Source organism: Stylophora pistillata, chromosome 11, assembly GCF_964205215.1.
Source record: "Stylophora pistillata chromosome 11, jaStyPist1.2, whole genome shotgun sequence".
Lineage (NCBI taxonomy): Eukaryota > Metazoa > Cnidaria > Anthozoa > Scleractinia > Pocilloporidae > Stylophora > Stylophora pistillata.
This window is the reverse complement of record NC_142529.1, coordinates 23,212,811-23,227,008: the sequence shown is the minus strand read 5'-3', so window position 1 is coordinate 23,227,008 and position 14,198 is coordinate 23,212,811. Positions and strand designations below refer to the sequence as shown.

Sequence of the window (14,198 nt, the reverse complement as noted above, 5' to 3'; positions counted from 1 at the left end):
TGTATCCCATGATTCACACGTGCAAGACTTATGGCGGACGTCTTCCGCCAGAGAGCTCAGCAAAGATGGAAGATTCTGGCTTCCGTTATCAAAAAGGAATGTTTAGAAAAAGATGATCAGAAGGTATCTGTGCGTAGATTTGCGGGATTTAACTTGTTTTCTAAAAAGATCGTGCAGATTGAGTCAGAGTTGAACGAAAATGAAGCCGATTATGAGTGGGTTGAATATCGACCTAGAGCCGAAATTGCTACAACCGGTAACAGCTTAGATAACACATTGATGTTAATCAAACAACGGTGTAGAAAAGTTGTCCTTGAAGATTTGACTGGTTTTGATAACACTGGCAACGTTTGCTTGTGGCCGTCAGAAGAAGTGCTAGCTTCATATGTGCTCAAACGCAAAGATCAGTTTTGTGGGAAAGCAGTTTGTGAACTCGGTGCTGGTATGACGGGGTTAGCTGGAATCGCTCTGGCAGTCATGGGAAATCCTTTGAAAGTTTTACTTACAGACGGTAATGAAGACTGCGTGAAAAATATGGAAGCTGTTGTACGGCAGAATAAATCATCGTTTGGTTCAACTATTGTCCAGTCCGAACAGGTGCTTTGGGAAATCAACTCAGATTTATCTCATTTGGAATCACAATTTGATTTTATAATCGGTGCAGACTGTTTGTTTTTCAACCAGTCTCACTATGGTTTGCTTCACGTCATTGCTGTTCTTCTCAAAGAGGCTGGTTTTGCCGTCATTATGGCACCACAAAGAAAGGATACTCGTGAAACATTCTGCAGCAAGGCCTCATCTCAATTTAGTGTGGAGAAGATTGAAAATTATGACCCAGTTGTGTGGTCACAGCACCAAGCAGCTAAAAACGAAGACCCACTTTATGATGAAGACATCCATTACCCAATGTTATTGCTTCTTACAAAGAAAAACTAAAAAAAAATGCAAGTGAATTACCCTAGAATTTGAGGTGACTTTTTGTCAATTTTTGCTTCAGTGGACGGAGTATTATCTGACCAGAATTTAAACCAGAATCTGTGCTTTTCCAAGAAATTTTGATTAGTACTAGTACAGTAAGATGGAATAAAAAATCCACAAATTTTATTTTGCATTTGCACAAATGGACCTCAATTCCATGTTCTTGGTTTTTAAGGGGCAAAATTCAGACTTTCTCTCACTTTCTTATTGCTCGTAATCCTGCACTTCATGATTCAACCAAGTCAAGCAAAAAGCAAGTAGCATGAGAAAGAAGCTACCAGACTGAGTTTTGCTCATCGCCCTGGCAATTTGAGAAAGTATGTCAGAATTAAGATGGTAAGGGGGTAATCATATTATACACCTACTGGTAGGTATAAATAATTTATTTCAGTCAAATCTTCAATCCCTTAGCTAACTCCTTTACTCCCAAATTCTTGTTAATAACTCTCCTGTCTGCCAAACCATTCTTGTAATGTTAGTTTGGAGAATTTTGTATTAGATCAGCTAATAATGCCCAAATTGATATTTTTTCTTCAATCCTATTTCTTATCTGTTTGATATTGTATTTATAATGTTAGGAGAAATTCTGGTTTGGTCACTCAGGGGAGTTAGAGGGTTAAGTAGAGGACAGATCAACAACTTAGTTTGACCAATATCATTATTATTATTATTATTATTATTATTATTATTATTACTGCTACCACCAGATACAGATTTATTATTCATTTCTCAATATTTTATTCATTTTTCATTCTTTATTAATATTTATAGGCTCAGAAAGTTCTAATTTGTTATAAATGTGGGTTTTGTAAACCTATTCCTTCACATTCAATAATGCATTCTTTCGCATCAGACATCTGCTGAACCTTGAACTTTGCCTGAAAGAAAAAAAAAAACCTTGACAATTTTTAGAAAGGAACGAGGAAGTAAATAGATGTTATAGAAAGATTTTTTTGGGCTAGTCACGAGCATGGGACAAAGGAAAAATTGTGAGTCCCCATGAGGAATCAAACCTCAGACCTTCGGATTATACACTCCGATGCTCTACCACCGAGCCACAGAAACTCTATGGCGAGCAAGGCCCATTACAAAGTTCATATTCGACACCCATCCTGCATACCGCAAGGATCAGCAATGTCGAAAGCATCATCTTTTGTAGAGAATAAGAAAGATGGTAAGTTCTGCGCACGGTAAATAAAATATGAAAAGATGTTTACTGGTATTCTCTTAAAGAATATCTCTGCAACCCTTTGATGGCAATATCACCCCTGAATCACGCAACAAGGTCACGAGAATGTAGGAAATGATCATCAACTAAAGAGGTTCTTGATTGTTAAACAAGTTCTTCTTGTCTGCAACTCAGGAAACATATGGAGTACAGTATGGAGATTATGCATACTGATAAAGGGTCTACAGGGTTAAGGAGCAAATGATGACTCCAAGTGAAAACAAGCAAACTGCCTGACTTGTAGGAAAATATAGGGGGTAAGTTTCTAAAGAAATTTAATTTAATTTTAATTTAATTTAACATAATTTATATAGCACTAACTCCACTAATTGACCAAAGCGCTTTACAATTCATGATATTAAAATAATTAAAAAGATCCCACTAGTAATAAAATATGAATAAATTAAAAACCTATTTGCAGACTTATTTATAAAAATATTACAGTAAATCCTATTCCAAATTATCAAAAAGTTAAAGTGCACCTACACTCAAAAAATTTTTTTTGCTTAACGAAGTAAGCTTATTTTTTTGAGTATTTCTGCGCAAAAATTTTTTTATTTGCTCAAATCTTCAATTTTCTATGCCCAGTCAAAATACGGAAAATCGGCCGCCATCTTGCCCCACGACCGAGTTTAAAGAAGAATGGCTCTAGCGGGTAATGTGACGTCAAATCGAGAACACGAAAGTCTGCATCTCACACATTTTCACTTGTTTGGGAAGATTGTCGTCGATATCGTCCGAAATATGCCGACTAGGTGTGTTGTATGAAGATTGTATGCAGCGCGATACCCTCTTGCAAATTTCGCACGTTGCTACATCCTTCTACAACACACTTAGTCGGCATATTTTCGGACAATTATCGACTACAACCTTCCCAAACAAGTGAAAATGTGTGAAAAGCAGACTTTCGTGTTCTCGATTTGACGTCACATTACCCACTAGAGCCATTCCTCTTTAAACTCGGTCGTGGGGCAAGATGGCGGCCGATTTTTCCGTATTTTGACTGGGCATAGAAAATTGAAGATTTGAGCAAATAAAAAAATTTTTGCGCAGAAATACTCAAAAAAACAAGCTTACTTCGTTAAGCGAAAAAAATTTTTTGGGTGTAGGTGCACTTTAAACATTATATGCTCTTTTAAAAAGATTGGTCTTTAAGTGTTTCTTGAATGAATTAATTGTATCTAAACTTCTAAGATCTAATGGCAGCTTGATCCAGAGTTTAGGTGCTCTTGACTTCGGAACAGCCAGAAATTTTTTATCAGTAGAGCGTAGCGTACGTGAACATGTACGATAACTAAGTAATTCTGTGATTAACAAATGGTAAACACCACAGCATACACTATTGAGTTATGGATGCACATGGGAGGTTGCTAAGCACGAAAGAAGTGTAAGAGTCGCTCGAGGCGATAGCCAAGAGCGACTCTAGCTTCTTGAGTGCTCAGCAAACCTCCCAAGAGCATCCATAACTCAATAGTGTACGCCGTGGTGTTTACCATTTGTTTTATAACATAACATTAACACATTGTAGCTAAAGAGTTCCCTTTTATTTAACAAATCTTATGTGACCAGAAAAAACAAGCACGCGCAGAAAAATAGTCTTTGCATTTGCTCACGTCAGCAGCGTACACCCATGGGCAAATGGGGGATGCTAAATTGAGCAATCAGAGCGCGCGCTTTACTTTGGTTATGTTATAATGTCTAATGGTGCCATACCATTCAAGAAAATGAGGTGCTGCATCAGTGGGGGGTATAACAAGCTAATTTTGGTTTTTTCAACTCAGTTGATAATGAAAGTTGGCCATGAAAAGTTTAACAGCTGATTTTTTGAGAGTTAGCCCTTCATCAGAGTGAAGGGCTAATTATACGCACTGGTGAGGCAAAGGGCTAACGCTCAAAAAGTCAGCTTGAATTTCTTTATGGTGACCAATTTACATTTATTTAATATCAACTCAGTTAATAAAACCAAAATTGCCTGGCAGGAAAATATTTGTGACAAAGTCCTAACTGGTTCTAGTTTTTGCAATTGGTTTAGAAAGGGGAAGGGGGGAATTTCTGGACCAATAGAAAACAGCAGTGAACCACAACTAAAGCAATCCTAGACAACTTTTAACACCCTATTGAAAATTTTATCGCTGTCACCACATTCTCATTACAATTTTACAAGTAACTAAATCATGGCAACTATAATCAAATGTGCAAGTCTAAAGCTGCCCTCAGATGTCGACCCTTTATCTCCCAGAGGTGATTAACAAGTAACTTCTCCTAATAACATTCATACATTGTCCAGAAAGCAGGTAATGAGAATACTCAAACTTATCAGGTAGAAGTTATCTTGAATATATCTGTTCAACAAAGTTGAAATGGTAAATTGGCCACCGTTGCGATTATAAGAGCTGACATTTTGAGCGTTAGCCCTTTGTCGAAGCGATGAAGGGCTAACGCTCGAAACATCAGCTTTTATAATCATAACAGTGGCCAATTTCCCATTTCAACTTTGTTCATATATTCAGACAAATTGTTTTGTTACCCCCACCGACACAGCCCCAAACAGTTTCCATAGAAACCATCTGCCTTTAGTCGGAAGTTATCTTGACCTAACACCAGATTCTTGTAACTAATTTACAAGGAAACGTGTTGCCAGCTGGAGGAGAGATTATTAACAATCAGATCTTAGGAATTAGAAGGTTAAACAACACTTGTTCCTTCACATGTACACTTGCACACTCCAGAAACAGCCATGTATGGCTACCACTTATTAAAGCTAAGAAACAAAGACAACACTAAAGTTTCAACAGTGCACAAGTAGCACACCTTCATGATTTTCTCAGCAACATGAATAGCTGTCTGTGTGTGCATGGTGAGTGGTCCACATTTCATGGATGAACAACCAGCAGCCAAAGCCATAAATATGATCAGCTGGGAACAGAGAAACACAGATTGAAATAATCAGTAATCATAACCAGTGCATTATTACAATCTGCTAAATATCAAATGCTTGACAGCCAATCTTTCTATGTTTGACCCCAAGAAGGTCATGATTTGGCCTCACAACTTCGTGCATTTGGCTAGATACAAGCAACAGGAGAACGCCTCTAACATGGCCTTAATATGTTAACTCCCATTAATGACCAAGACAGATTTTCTCCTTATAATAGCAATACAATGTCAAGCAGACAAGTGATGAGAATAAAGAAAAATAGTCCTATCAATTAGGGGATTACTAGTTGATCCAATACCAAATTCTCCAGGCTTGCATCATAAACATTGCATTCAATCAGCGAGAATCAGAACAGTAAACTACATTACTTAATTCCTGAAGCCCATAGCCCTTGTTATAATTTAAGGCGCCAAAGAACATACAATGTACCAGCAGCCAAGACAAAGCGTTTTGCTAATTCGTTTTTCATGAAGGGTGCGGCTATAACCAACCCAAATTGAGATGTAATAGAACTTTTAATAGAACTTTAAATCGTCATATTTTATATTTGTATAGCAGTAGCTTGTAAAAATTGTGCAATTCAGTATTTTACTGCAAGGTGATTTTAATAAACCAGTCTATCTATCTAGTCTATGTATATAGCAGACAGTAAGGAGAAATGCTGAGATCTTGGAAGTGAAACTCCCAAGGCTGATATTAACATGTAACTTCTCATTGTGATTCCAATATGCCACCTTGCAAACAGGTTGGGAGAATAAGCAGGCTTATCAGTAAGAGCAGGATGTTATCTTCTGGTTGATAAAATAGCAAATTCTCCCGTCTAATTTGTAAGAAATGTATGGTAGTCAGTAACGAGAATTACTTAAATTGGATTGTGAGGGTCACAACAAATGTAAAAAGTTAAGGTTTATAATAATTATTCTACACACTCAACCTGATCCTGCAGATGTTCATCGACACAACTGTCACATTGGAGATTATTTGTGAGCTCATCAACTGCGTTTCTTGCAACTTCCTGTGGAGGAACACCTTAACCACAGAAAAAAATACAATAAGATACTTCTCATTATCTGATTACAGGTTCCAAGAGGAACCTTCACTTGCTGTGGTAACTAACAGGGAGTAAGATCAGACATCCATGGCCGCACTACTAGAATAAGAACTGTTGTAGATACCAAAGTTAACAGCTCATCTGCAGGTCAGCGCAGTTTATTGTATAGAGCAGTCACAGTGTGGAACAATCTGTGGGAGGGCATTACATGTATTGACTCCTTTCCAAGTTTTAAACTAGTTTCAAAGAATATTGCTTAAAAGTACTCAAATCACATACAGTTTTCAAATATAATTATCATATGCATAATGATATCATTATAACTTTTATTCTTTTAAAATCATTTCTTACATGAAATTTGAAGAAGTAAAATTATTATTATTATAATTATTATTATCATTATTAGTAAGGATGTATTATTATTTATTATTATTATCATTATTTTAAGGATTTTATCTTAATTTTTAAATATTTTTGATGATTAGAGTGAATTATCGTTATTTTTATTAGACATTTTAACACTTTTTTTAGATTTAAAAGCATTTTATCGTAATTTTTGTAATAATTTTTGTGATTGTGGTGAATAAAGGATTATTTTTATATTATCATTATTATTATTACTATTATTAGTAAGCTGAACCAAGAGAGTAATTTGGGGCAGCATGGGAAACATAGGAGTCTCCCTTTGACCTGTGACCTCAGACCTGTCATCCACCTTCTTCACGGGGTATTATATAACATTATTCAACTTACAGTGTTGATCAGTCAGTTTTCCTTGTGTATGTGTAATATACCCCTCCTCTAAATATGTTATCTTCCATCCATTGGGTTTTGTTGATATTTCCAGCAATAGTTGCTATCTAGTGAGGTTGTGACTTGTTTTCTTAAATTGTTCTTAATAATCAAAACTGAGAATATTTTAATCACTAAACACACTTGCCAGTTTACCTTTCCTTCCAATTGCAGATCCAGCAATTTTACATCCGGTGGAGGATTCAGCCAAAACCCTGAAAAATTATCATTCATTAAAATGCATACTGTGCCTGTGTATGTAAAGTGTACAATGAAGATGATAACATTTTGAACATCTCTTAAAATATCCATTACAGTAAATAATTGCAAGCTTTGCAAGGTCATAAGGCAACTGAAAGACATTTGTGAAAATAAAGGACAACTTTTTTATAATTATGCACAATTTTGAATGGAGAATCAATTTGTTGGCAGTTATTACCAACACTTTGTTATCATTATTAATAATTATTATAATAATTATCATTATTAGTATTATTATCAGAGCAATAAAAACTTATGTATGCTAAACAATAGTTGAGGCACAGTAGGGTGCTGTTGCAGAACCTAAAGGCCAACAGGAAATGTGAAAAATAAAATGAAAAACTAATTGTAGAAACTAATACATTAAAATGTCCTCTAAGTAGAGCTTGAAAAAAAACTTCCAAAACAAATTATCATTACATAACTTACAGTATTAATACATTACTAATTAAAATACATTTAAATGTCTTCTAAGTAGAGCTCGAAAAAAACATTCAAAACTTATTACTATTATTATTATTATTAATACTATTATCATTATTACTGTTATCATAATCATTTTTACTATCATTATTATTATCATTATTATTATCATCTTTATTATCATCGAAAAGCTCGAGAAGTAAATGTAGACAACGTGCTTTTTTTAGCTCCTGATGGCAATTTTAATGTTTTTCGATTTTTAGGGTTTTTATCAAACTTTTGTAAATATTTTTGGTGATTTTAAATAAAGACTAGGCGGTTGTCAAAAACTATTATTACTACTATTATTATTATTACTATGATTATTATTATTACTATTATTATTATTACTATTATTATTATTATTACTATTATTATATTTTATACTTTTTTACACTTTTTTAGAATAAGAGTGTCACTTTCCTTCTCATATACTTTTTTAATGTAATTTACTCTAACTTATGAGCAGGATAATTTCGATGCACATTTTCTAAAATTCTTTCATTATGAACTTCTAGTAGTTGCTTTCGCAATTTTTATGTGTAGGTCGTTTTTGTTATCAAAGTTAGTTTGGGTCTGATATGAGTCTGATCCTAGAGAACCGAATTATTATGATTATTATTGTTGTCGTCATCATTATTATTACTATTATTATTATTATCCCTCAATAATAACTGGTGAAAATTATCGCCCAGATCTTCTTTTCCTAATCCAGTCCAAGTGCCTATATGTTCTAGAATTAACAGTTGGTTTCAAATCTAACCTGTACAACAATGGAGTATGTACAACAATGGAGTACATAAAAAAGAAAAATATCGGAACTTGATTAACGAAATGAGTAGAACTTTCAGAAGTGTGAAATTTGTAAAATAATCTCTCCATGAGCTCCTCTGGTGTATTCTCAGATGAATGCTCTACATTCTTAGACATGATGAATGACATAGGCATTGACAAAAAGCAGCAACTTTACATAATCAAGAAAATGATAAATATAGCTATGAGAGCAACATATTACGTCTTTTGTTGTAGAGATAGGAATAGGAATTTTCCATAATTTATTATTACATTATTCCAGATCCACTTCCATGTGCCTTGTCACCAGGTTCTTTGTCTGGTTCTATTTTAATATCCTGCACATCTGGGTACTTCTCCTTTAACATCCTATAGGCTACTTCAGCCATAGTCTGAGCTATCTATCGAAAAACATTTAATCAAGCGTATTGGTAAATAATACGCAGAGGCCCTTTTACCTCGCGCAATAAAATTACTAACAACTTGACTGTAAGAGTAAGGTCTAGGGTTCAAAATTAGCTTTTCTTTTTTAGGCAACAAGAAGTGATTAAATGTTCACTTCTGTTTCAATCACCAATTAGAACAATTTGGATGCAAAAAATTCTGCTTTAGCCCCTGGTGTTGTGGCCTCAAGCCTTTAGATTGTTCATACTGGTCTCCATTAAGACGAGCATTAAGTCAAACCGAACCAGCCCGTGAAATCTTGCAAATAAATCAATTAAATAAATAATTTTGATATTCAAGTTCAAATTCACAAATAAAAAGGATCTTAGGACAAAGTCTCTAGTTTTTAAAGAAATTTCCATGCAGCTATCAAAACCGTCAACTGTAGAATAGAAAAATTCTGGGCTATATTTAAGACAAATGTTGTATCATTGCTAGCTACAATTTAATTTAATCTCAAAACTGTTTAGCATCCTTATTTTCTTTCCAGGAATGTTACTAACCCGAATTAAGGTTATATGAGATTGACAACAATCTACAAACCTTGAAAGGTAAAACACCAGCAACATAAGCACGACCTGTAATCTTGGTTAATGTTCCTCTTTCTAGTAACTGCAATGGCTTCAACTGCTTGACAGGCTTTACTGTGACATGAACTTCCCCTCCTCCCTTAGGATAATAACCTCTTGTACAAAAAAATAAAACAACAACAAAAAACACATTAGTTTGGGTGAAATGCTTTTCTGGCTCATTAGATGGCATGGGACACTTAGAGTGGTCCTTCATTGTAATTTAGTTACTACGATCTCATCTCAAACTCAGGAAAATAAAGTTAACAAACAGACTTCTAGTATGTAAACTGGTTTGTCATTATGAATAAACATTTTTAATTTAATTTCAATGGAGAGCTCTGTTCATTTAATAAGAAAAGTTGTGGTTATATTTCACTGAACATCTTTTCTAAATTAGTATTCTAAGAGTGACACTTTGAAATTTGAGATGAAATAAGGGAGAGTGATTCCAGGTTTTCTTCTCAGGAGTTAAACCCGCCTTTAGCACCTACATCATAAAAGGATCCTAAATGTTGTTCTTATCAACAATTATAGCTTTGCTTTTAGTTGACTAAGTTTACATGAAAAACATCTGGAAACCCCAAGGAGGAGGACATAACCCCCATCACAGACAGGGGGCATGCCCCCCTTCCACCCCATCTAGGTTAGGGGTTTCATGCTCTTCAAACCAGGATACTTTCTGATTAAATGGGCCTTCTAGCAATTGGACAACTGACCTTTTTACAATGTCACAATCAAAGTCTACACCAAGTCTTTTTAAAGCCGGTCTCAAAATCTGCATATAGAGGACAACATTATTTTATTTTTCAAAAAGTGCATTTATCTACTCAAAATGACAATGAAGACTGCATTCTGCAGGATGTAAGTATTGAAATGCATTATGAAGATGATGAACAGTTCAGGTTACTTTCTGGTAAAAGTGGAAAAAAACAAGGTAGTCAAAGAGCTTACATCCATCATGTAATCAATGGGTGGGGCCATTTCAGCATTTGTTCCCCCTTTAAGTATCAACTTTGATGTTGCAGGAGCATACAGCAGGCAAGGAAGTGCCAACTGCATAAGCAAACCAACACTCCTGTGCGAAGAGAAAGAAAAATTACCTGAAACAATAATTATATAAACTGAAATCACATTATTCAACTCTTCTAACAAGTCTCATTCAAAGTAATATGGTCTTGTCACACAGGACCCAACAACGATTGCAAAGAGAAAAGGAAATATAACAAAAACTATCCAGAAACATGATCCCAAGCGTAAAAAACATTCTTCTTATTCCCACTCAATTCTGATTCTATTTCAGGCAAAAATACACCTGTCCATCTTGAGCCTATAAGTTCTACTTAAGATTTGATTTTTCATAAATCAAGTTTTTAGTTTAAAATTACCGTACATTATCCTAATTATCATTAATTTTCATCAGAATTATAGAGATTTAGCACTGCGTTTATGTGAAATGGCAAACATCAGCTTGCCCTATCACTTTTCACATAAAACAGCACAAAACTTACTCCTTTAGTTTTGCTGAGCTCACACTATCGTGGATTTGAAGGCACCCTTGTATGTCGGACTTACAAGGAATAATTTTGGTGCCCTTAATTATTCCTGCCAGCTATTAACTACTATCCCATAAAAGAAAAAGTGAAGAAAATCTTATGTACACGGAAAATGCAAAACAGAATACTTTCACTCGTTGGGCAATTAATCAAACATATCTCCCCCAGTTGTACAAGTGTCTTGAGTACAGTACTGAACAGCTGTGGAACCTATTTTGTCACCTTCAAGTTTTCCAGCAGTAATATCTTGCACGAGTTGCAGTCATTAAAAATTATCATTAAACTATTATGGGTATTATTACACGACTCGGGCAGTCAGAGGGTCAATAACTAAAATCAACCAATCAAAATGCTCTATTGCCGGTCAATGTTCTCACAGTATTGGACCGGGCACTATCCTAAATGGTTCCAAATGATACCGCACTTGTGTCCCTTTGAACTTCAGTCGTATAATAAATCTCTTATTAACCAAGCTTGCTCGGGACCATACTGGCAGAATATCGGCCCTCGATATTTTTGTATGGACCTCACTGCGCTCGGTCTGTACTGTCAAGACCTCGGGCCAATATTCTCCCAGTTACGGCCCTCGCGCTTGGTTAATAAGATATATTATTATTCAAACATATCTCACCCGGCTGTATGAGTATCTGCTAAAAATGTCCCTGAACCAATACTTCCAGGATGAAGAGAAACTGATGTGGAACCAATTTTGTCACCTTCAAGTTTTCCTGAAGTAATATCTCGCACCAGTTGTAGTCCTTAAAAATTATGAATAAATAACAACAATAATCAGCTCCATGCCCTTGAGCAGAAATCTACAGGTGCTAAACAGGTACTTGTAACTAAATATGCTGGTTTAAATGTAAGTAAAAAATATTTCTTTGACCATTTATAGACTCGCTGTAACTGGGTTACACTTTAACCCTTTAACTGCCAAAGACGATTAATGTATAACTTCTCCCAATAATTAACAATTATTCGCCGAAGGCGAGGTGAATAACGTTGAATAATCCCCAAGACGAAGTCGAGGGGATTATTTGACAATATTCCCCGAACCTGAGGCAAATAATTGTTTTAGTATAATTTCAGAGCTGAACAACAGAGAAATTTCTTAAATCATATTAACATTTTAGTAACATTTATTAACATTTTATTTTAACATTTTATATAAACGGCGTGGAGCGGTTTATATAGCATCATATAAGGAACCGCTCAGCCAATCAGAATGCTGGAAACTCTTTGCTCAGCTCTGAAATTATACTAATATCCAATCCATTTATTATCCAGCAAATAGGCAATAAGAAAACTAGAACTTATCACGTAGATGAATAAAAGCAGTAAATTTCTAATTAAAGAAACTGCATGTGGTGCTAGTCAGTGAGGGTATTTTAAGATGAGTTGATTTTATCAACTGAGTTTATTTTATTTAATATATGTAAATTGCCCATTGCAAAAAGTTTCTAAAGCTGATAAACAATAATGATAGATCAAAATTATCACATTTAAGTTATTATCTAAATCCACCACCAAGTTCTCATAACTTGTTTACCAGGAGATTTGTAGCAGTTAGATGGGAGAATTAATAACAATAATAATAATAATAATAATAATAATAATCATTTATTTCTTAAAGAGTGCTATTTGCAATGGCAGATCAATAGTGCTTTACATTTAATATCTCTAAATGTTAAAATCTCAACTAATTCAAAAATAATTACATATTACAGTTAAATTGGCTAGTATATAAAATTCATAACTTAACCATTATTGAAAGGATTGCCTAAAAAGTCTTAATTGGATACCTAATTAATAATAAGATTTTGAGAATCATAGGGTTACACAATAATTACCTATTTCAATCAATATTTTTATAGACTGATTCTATATGACAATTTTTGCTGCCACCATTGTTTGCTTTTTTCATTCATTGGCATACATGCATTTCTTTATGGAAAACAACCCAATTTAGTTAAGGGAGAAATTATTTCAAGAATCATAGATCAGAAGTTATAGTGTCTAAGAGTTTGAAATATGTGAATTCTGAAGCTGCTTAGAAGTGAAACTCACTGAAATATGCGTCACCACAAACAGCCAAGTTTCTGGGTGGCAAAAGAAGTGTGAAAACATTCAGGAAGGTGTGGCTTCTGAGCTCAGTTAGCAGTTGCGTCCATGTATCTGGGGACACAGGATTGAATCCTGCCGAGGCCTGGATTTTTTCAGGCATCTCTTCTATAATTTCTTAAATTGCAGTGTCGTACCTACAACGATCATCTCATAGTTCAGCCTCTAATTGAGGTTGAATTTCAGATGTTGAATTTCAGACTTGAGATGTTGAATTTCAGTTTCCAGCTAGGTTTTTTTCTTTTTTTATTACACAACTCGGGCAGTCAGAGGGCCAATAACTAAAATCAACCAATCAAAATGCTCTATTGCCGGTCAATATTCTCTCAGTATTGGACCGCGCACTGTCCCGAATGGTCACGAATGCTACTGCACTTGTGTCCCTTTGAACTTCAGTCATATAATAGATCTCTTATTAATCAAGCTTGCTTGGGATCGTACTGGAAGAATATCGGCCCTCGGTCTTTTTTGTGCGGACCTCGCTCCGTTCGGTCCATACTGTCAAGACCTCGGGCCGATATTCTCCCAGTACGGCCCTCGCGCTTGGTTAATAAGATATATTTATCGAATGAATATCTGGCTATCGATAGCAGGGTGAAAAATACCTGTCATATGTTGAGCTCTCAATCCCGGTGCAGACCTTCCAGCTCTGATATTCTGAACACAGACTGCAGAATTCAACAGGCATGCGAAGCTGACTGCATTCCGAAGGATTTGACCTCCCTATATGTGGATCGAAAGAGCGAACACTCGTTTAAATTATTTTTGTGTAGGAACAAATTTGGAATTAAATACTTTACATTACCCCTTCCATGACGCTTCCATCGATTATCAAAGTGCCGTTTGAGTTATCTGCTTCAGAAGCCATTTTCACAATCTTTTTAAAAGTTTTAAATTATGCGAACTCGTGCAGTACAGTTTTAGAACTAAATGGGCAAAAAAAGTCAGGCGCACACATTTTACTGAGAAGGAACTGGGGAACAAAGAAGCATTGTAACCTTGCCTA

General features: G+C 35.1%; 2 protein-coding genes and 1 long non-coding RNA gene across 3 annotated transcripts; 2 read left to right on the top strand and 1 right to left on the bottom strand.

The window, feature by feature from the left end:
• On the top strand, positions 1-1,832 carry LOC111336691 (calmodulin-lysine N-methyltransferase). The gene has a single exon (XM_022942827.2). The coding sequence runs from the start codon at positions 31-33 to the stop codon at positions 934-936; it is 906 nt and encodes a 301-aa protein (XP_022798562.1). The 5' UTR covers positions 1-30; the 3' UTR covers positions 937-1,832.
• LOC111336690 (RNA 3'-terminal phosphate cyclase) lies at positions 1,693-14,155 on the bottom strand. The gene is made up of 11 exons (XM_022942826.2): positions 13,998-14,155; positions 13,798-13,915; positions 11,703-11,829; positions 10,470-10,593; positions 10,235-10,293; positions 9,490-9,631; positions 8,776-8,903; positions 7,144-7,202; positions 6,079-6,173; positions 5,018-5,122; positions 1,693-1,856 (listed from the first exon to the last, which is right to left on the bottom strand). Exons 1-11 carry the CDS (start codon positions 14,058-14,060, stop codon positions 1,770-1,772), a joined length of 1,107 nt encoding a protein of 368 aa, XP_022798561.1. The 5' UTR covers positions 14,061-14,155; the 3' UTR covers positions 1,693-1,769.
• Positions 6,164-9,847, top strand: LOC148720673 (uncharacterized). Its single transcript, XR_015993080.1, has 2 exons — positions 6,164-6,342; positions 7,162-9,847. It is a non-coding gene; the product is annotated as an uncharacterized LOC148720673 (long non-coding RNA).
• Positions 14,156-14,198: the final 43 nt, after the last annotated feature.

Excerpts from the sequence above, each read along its gene's own strand:
- LOC111336690 (XM_022942826.2), bottom strand. The coding sequence starts at position 14,060 with ATGGCTTCTGAAGCAGATAACTCAAACGGCACTTTGATAATCGATGGA. Across the intron at positions 7,203-8,775 it reads GGAAGTGGATCTGGAATAAT|GGTTTTGGCTGAATCCTCCA; the intron begins GTAATAATAAAT and ends ATAATTTTTCAG. Across the intron at positions 5,123-6,078 it reads ATGAACATCTGCAGGATCAG|CTGATCATATTTATGGCTTT; the intron begins GTTGAGTGTGTA and ends CTCTGTTCCCAG.
- LOC111336691 (XM_022942827.2), top strand. The coding sequence starts at position 31 with ATGGCGGACGTCTTCCGCCAGAGAGCTCAGCAAAGATGGAAGATTCTG.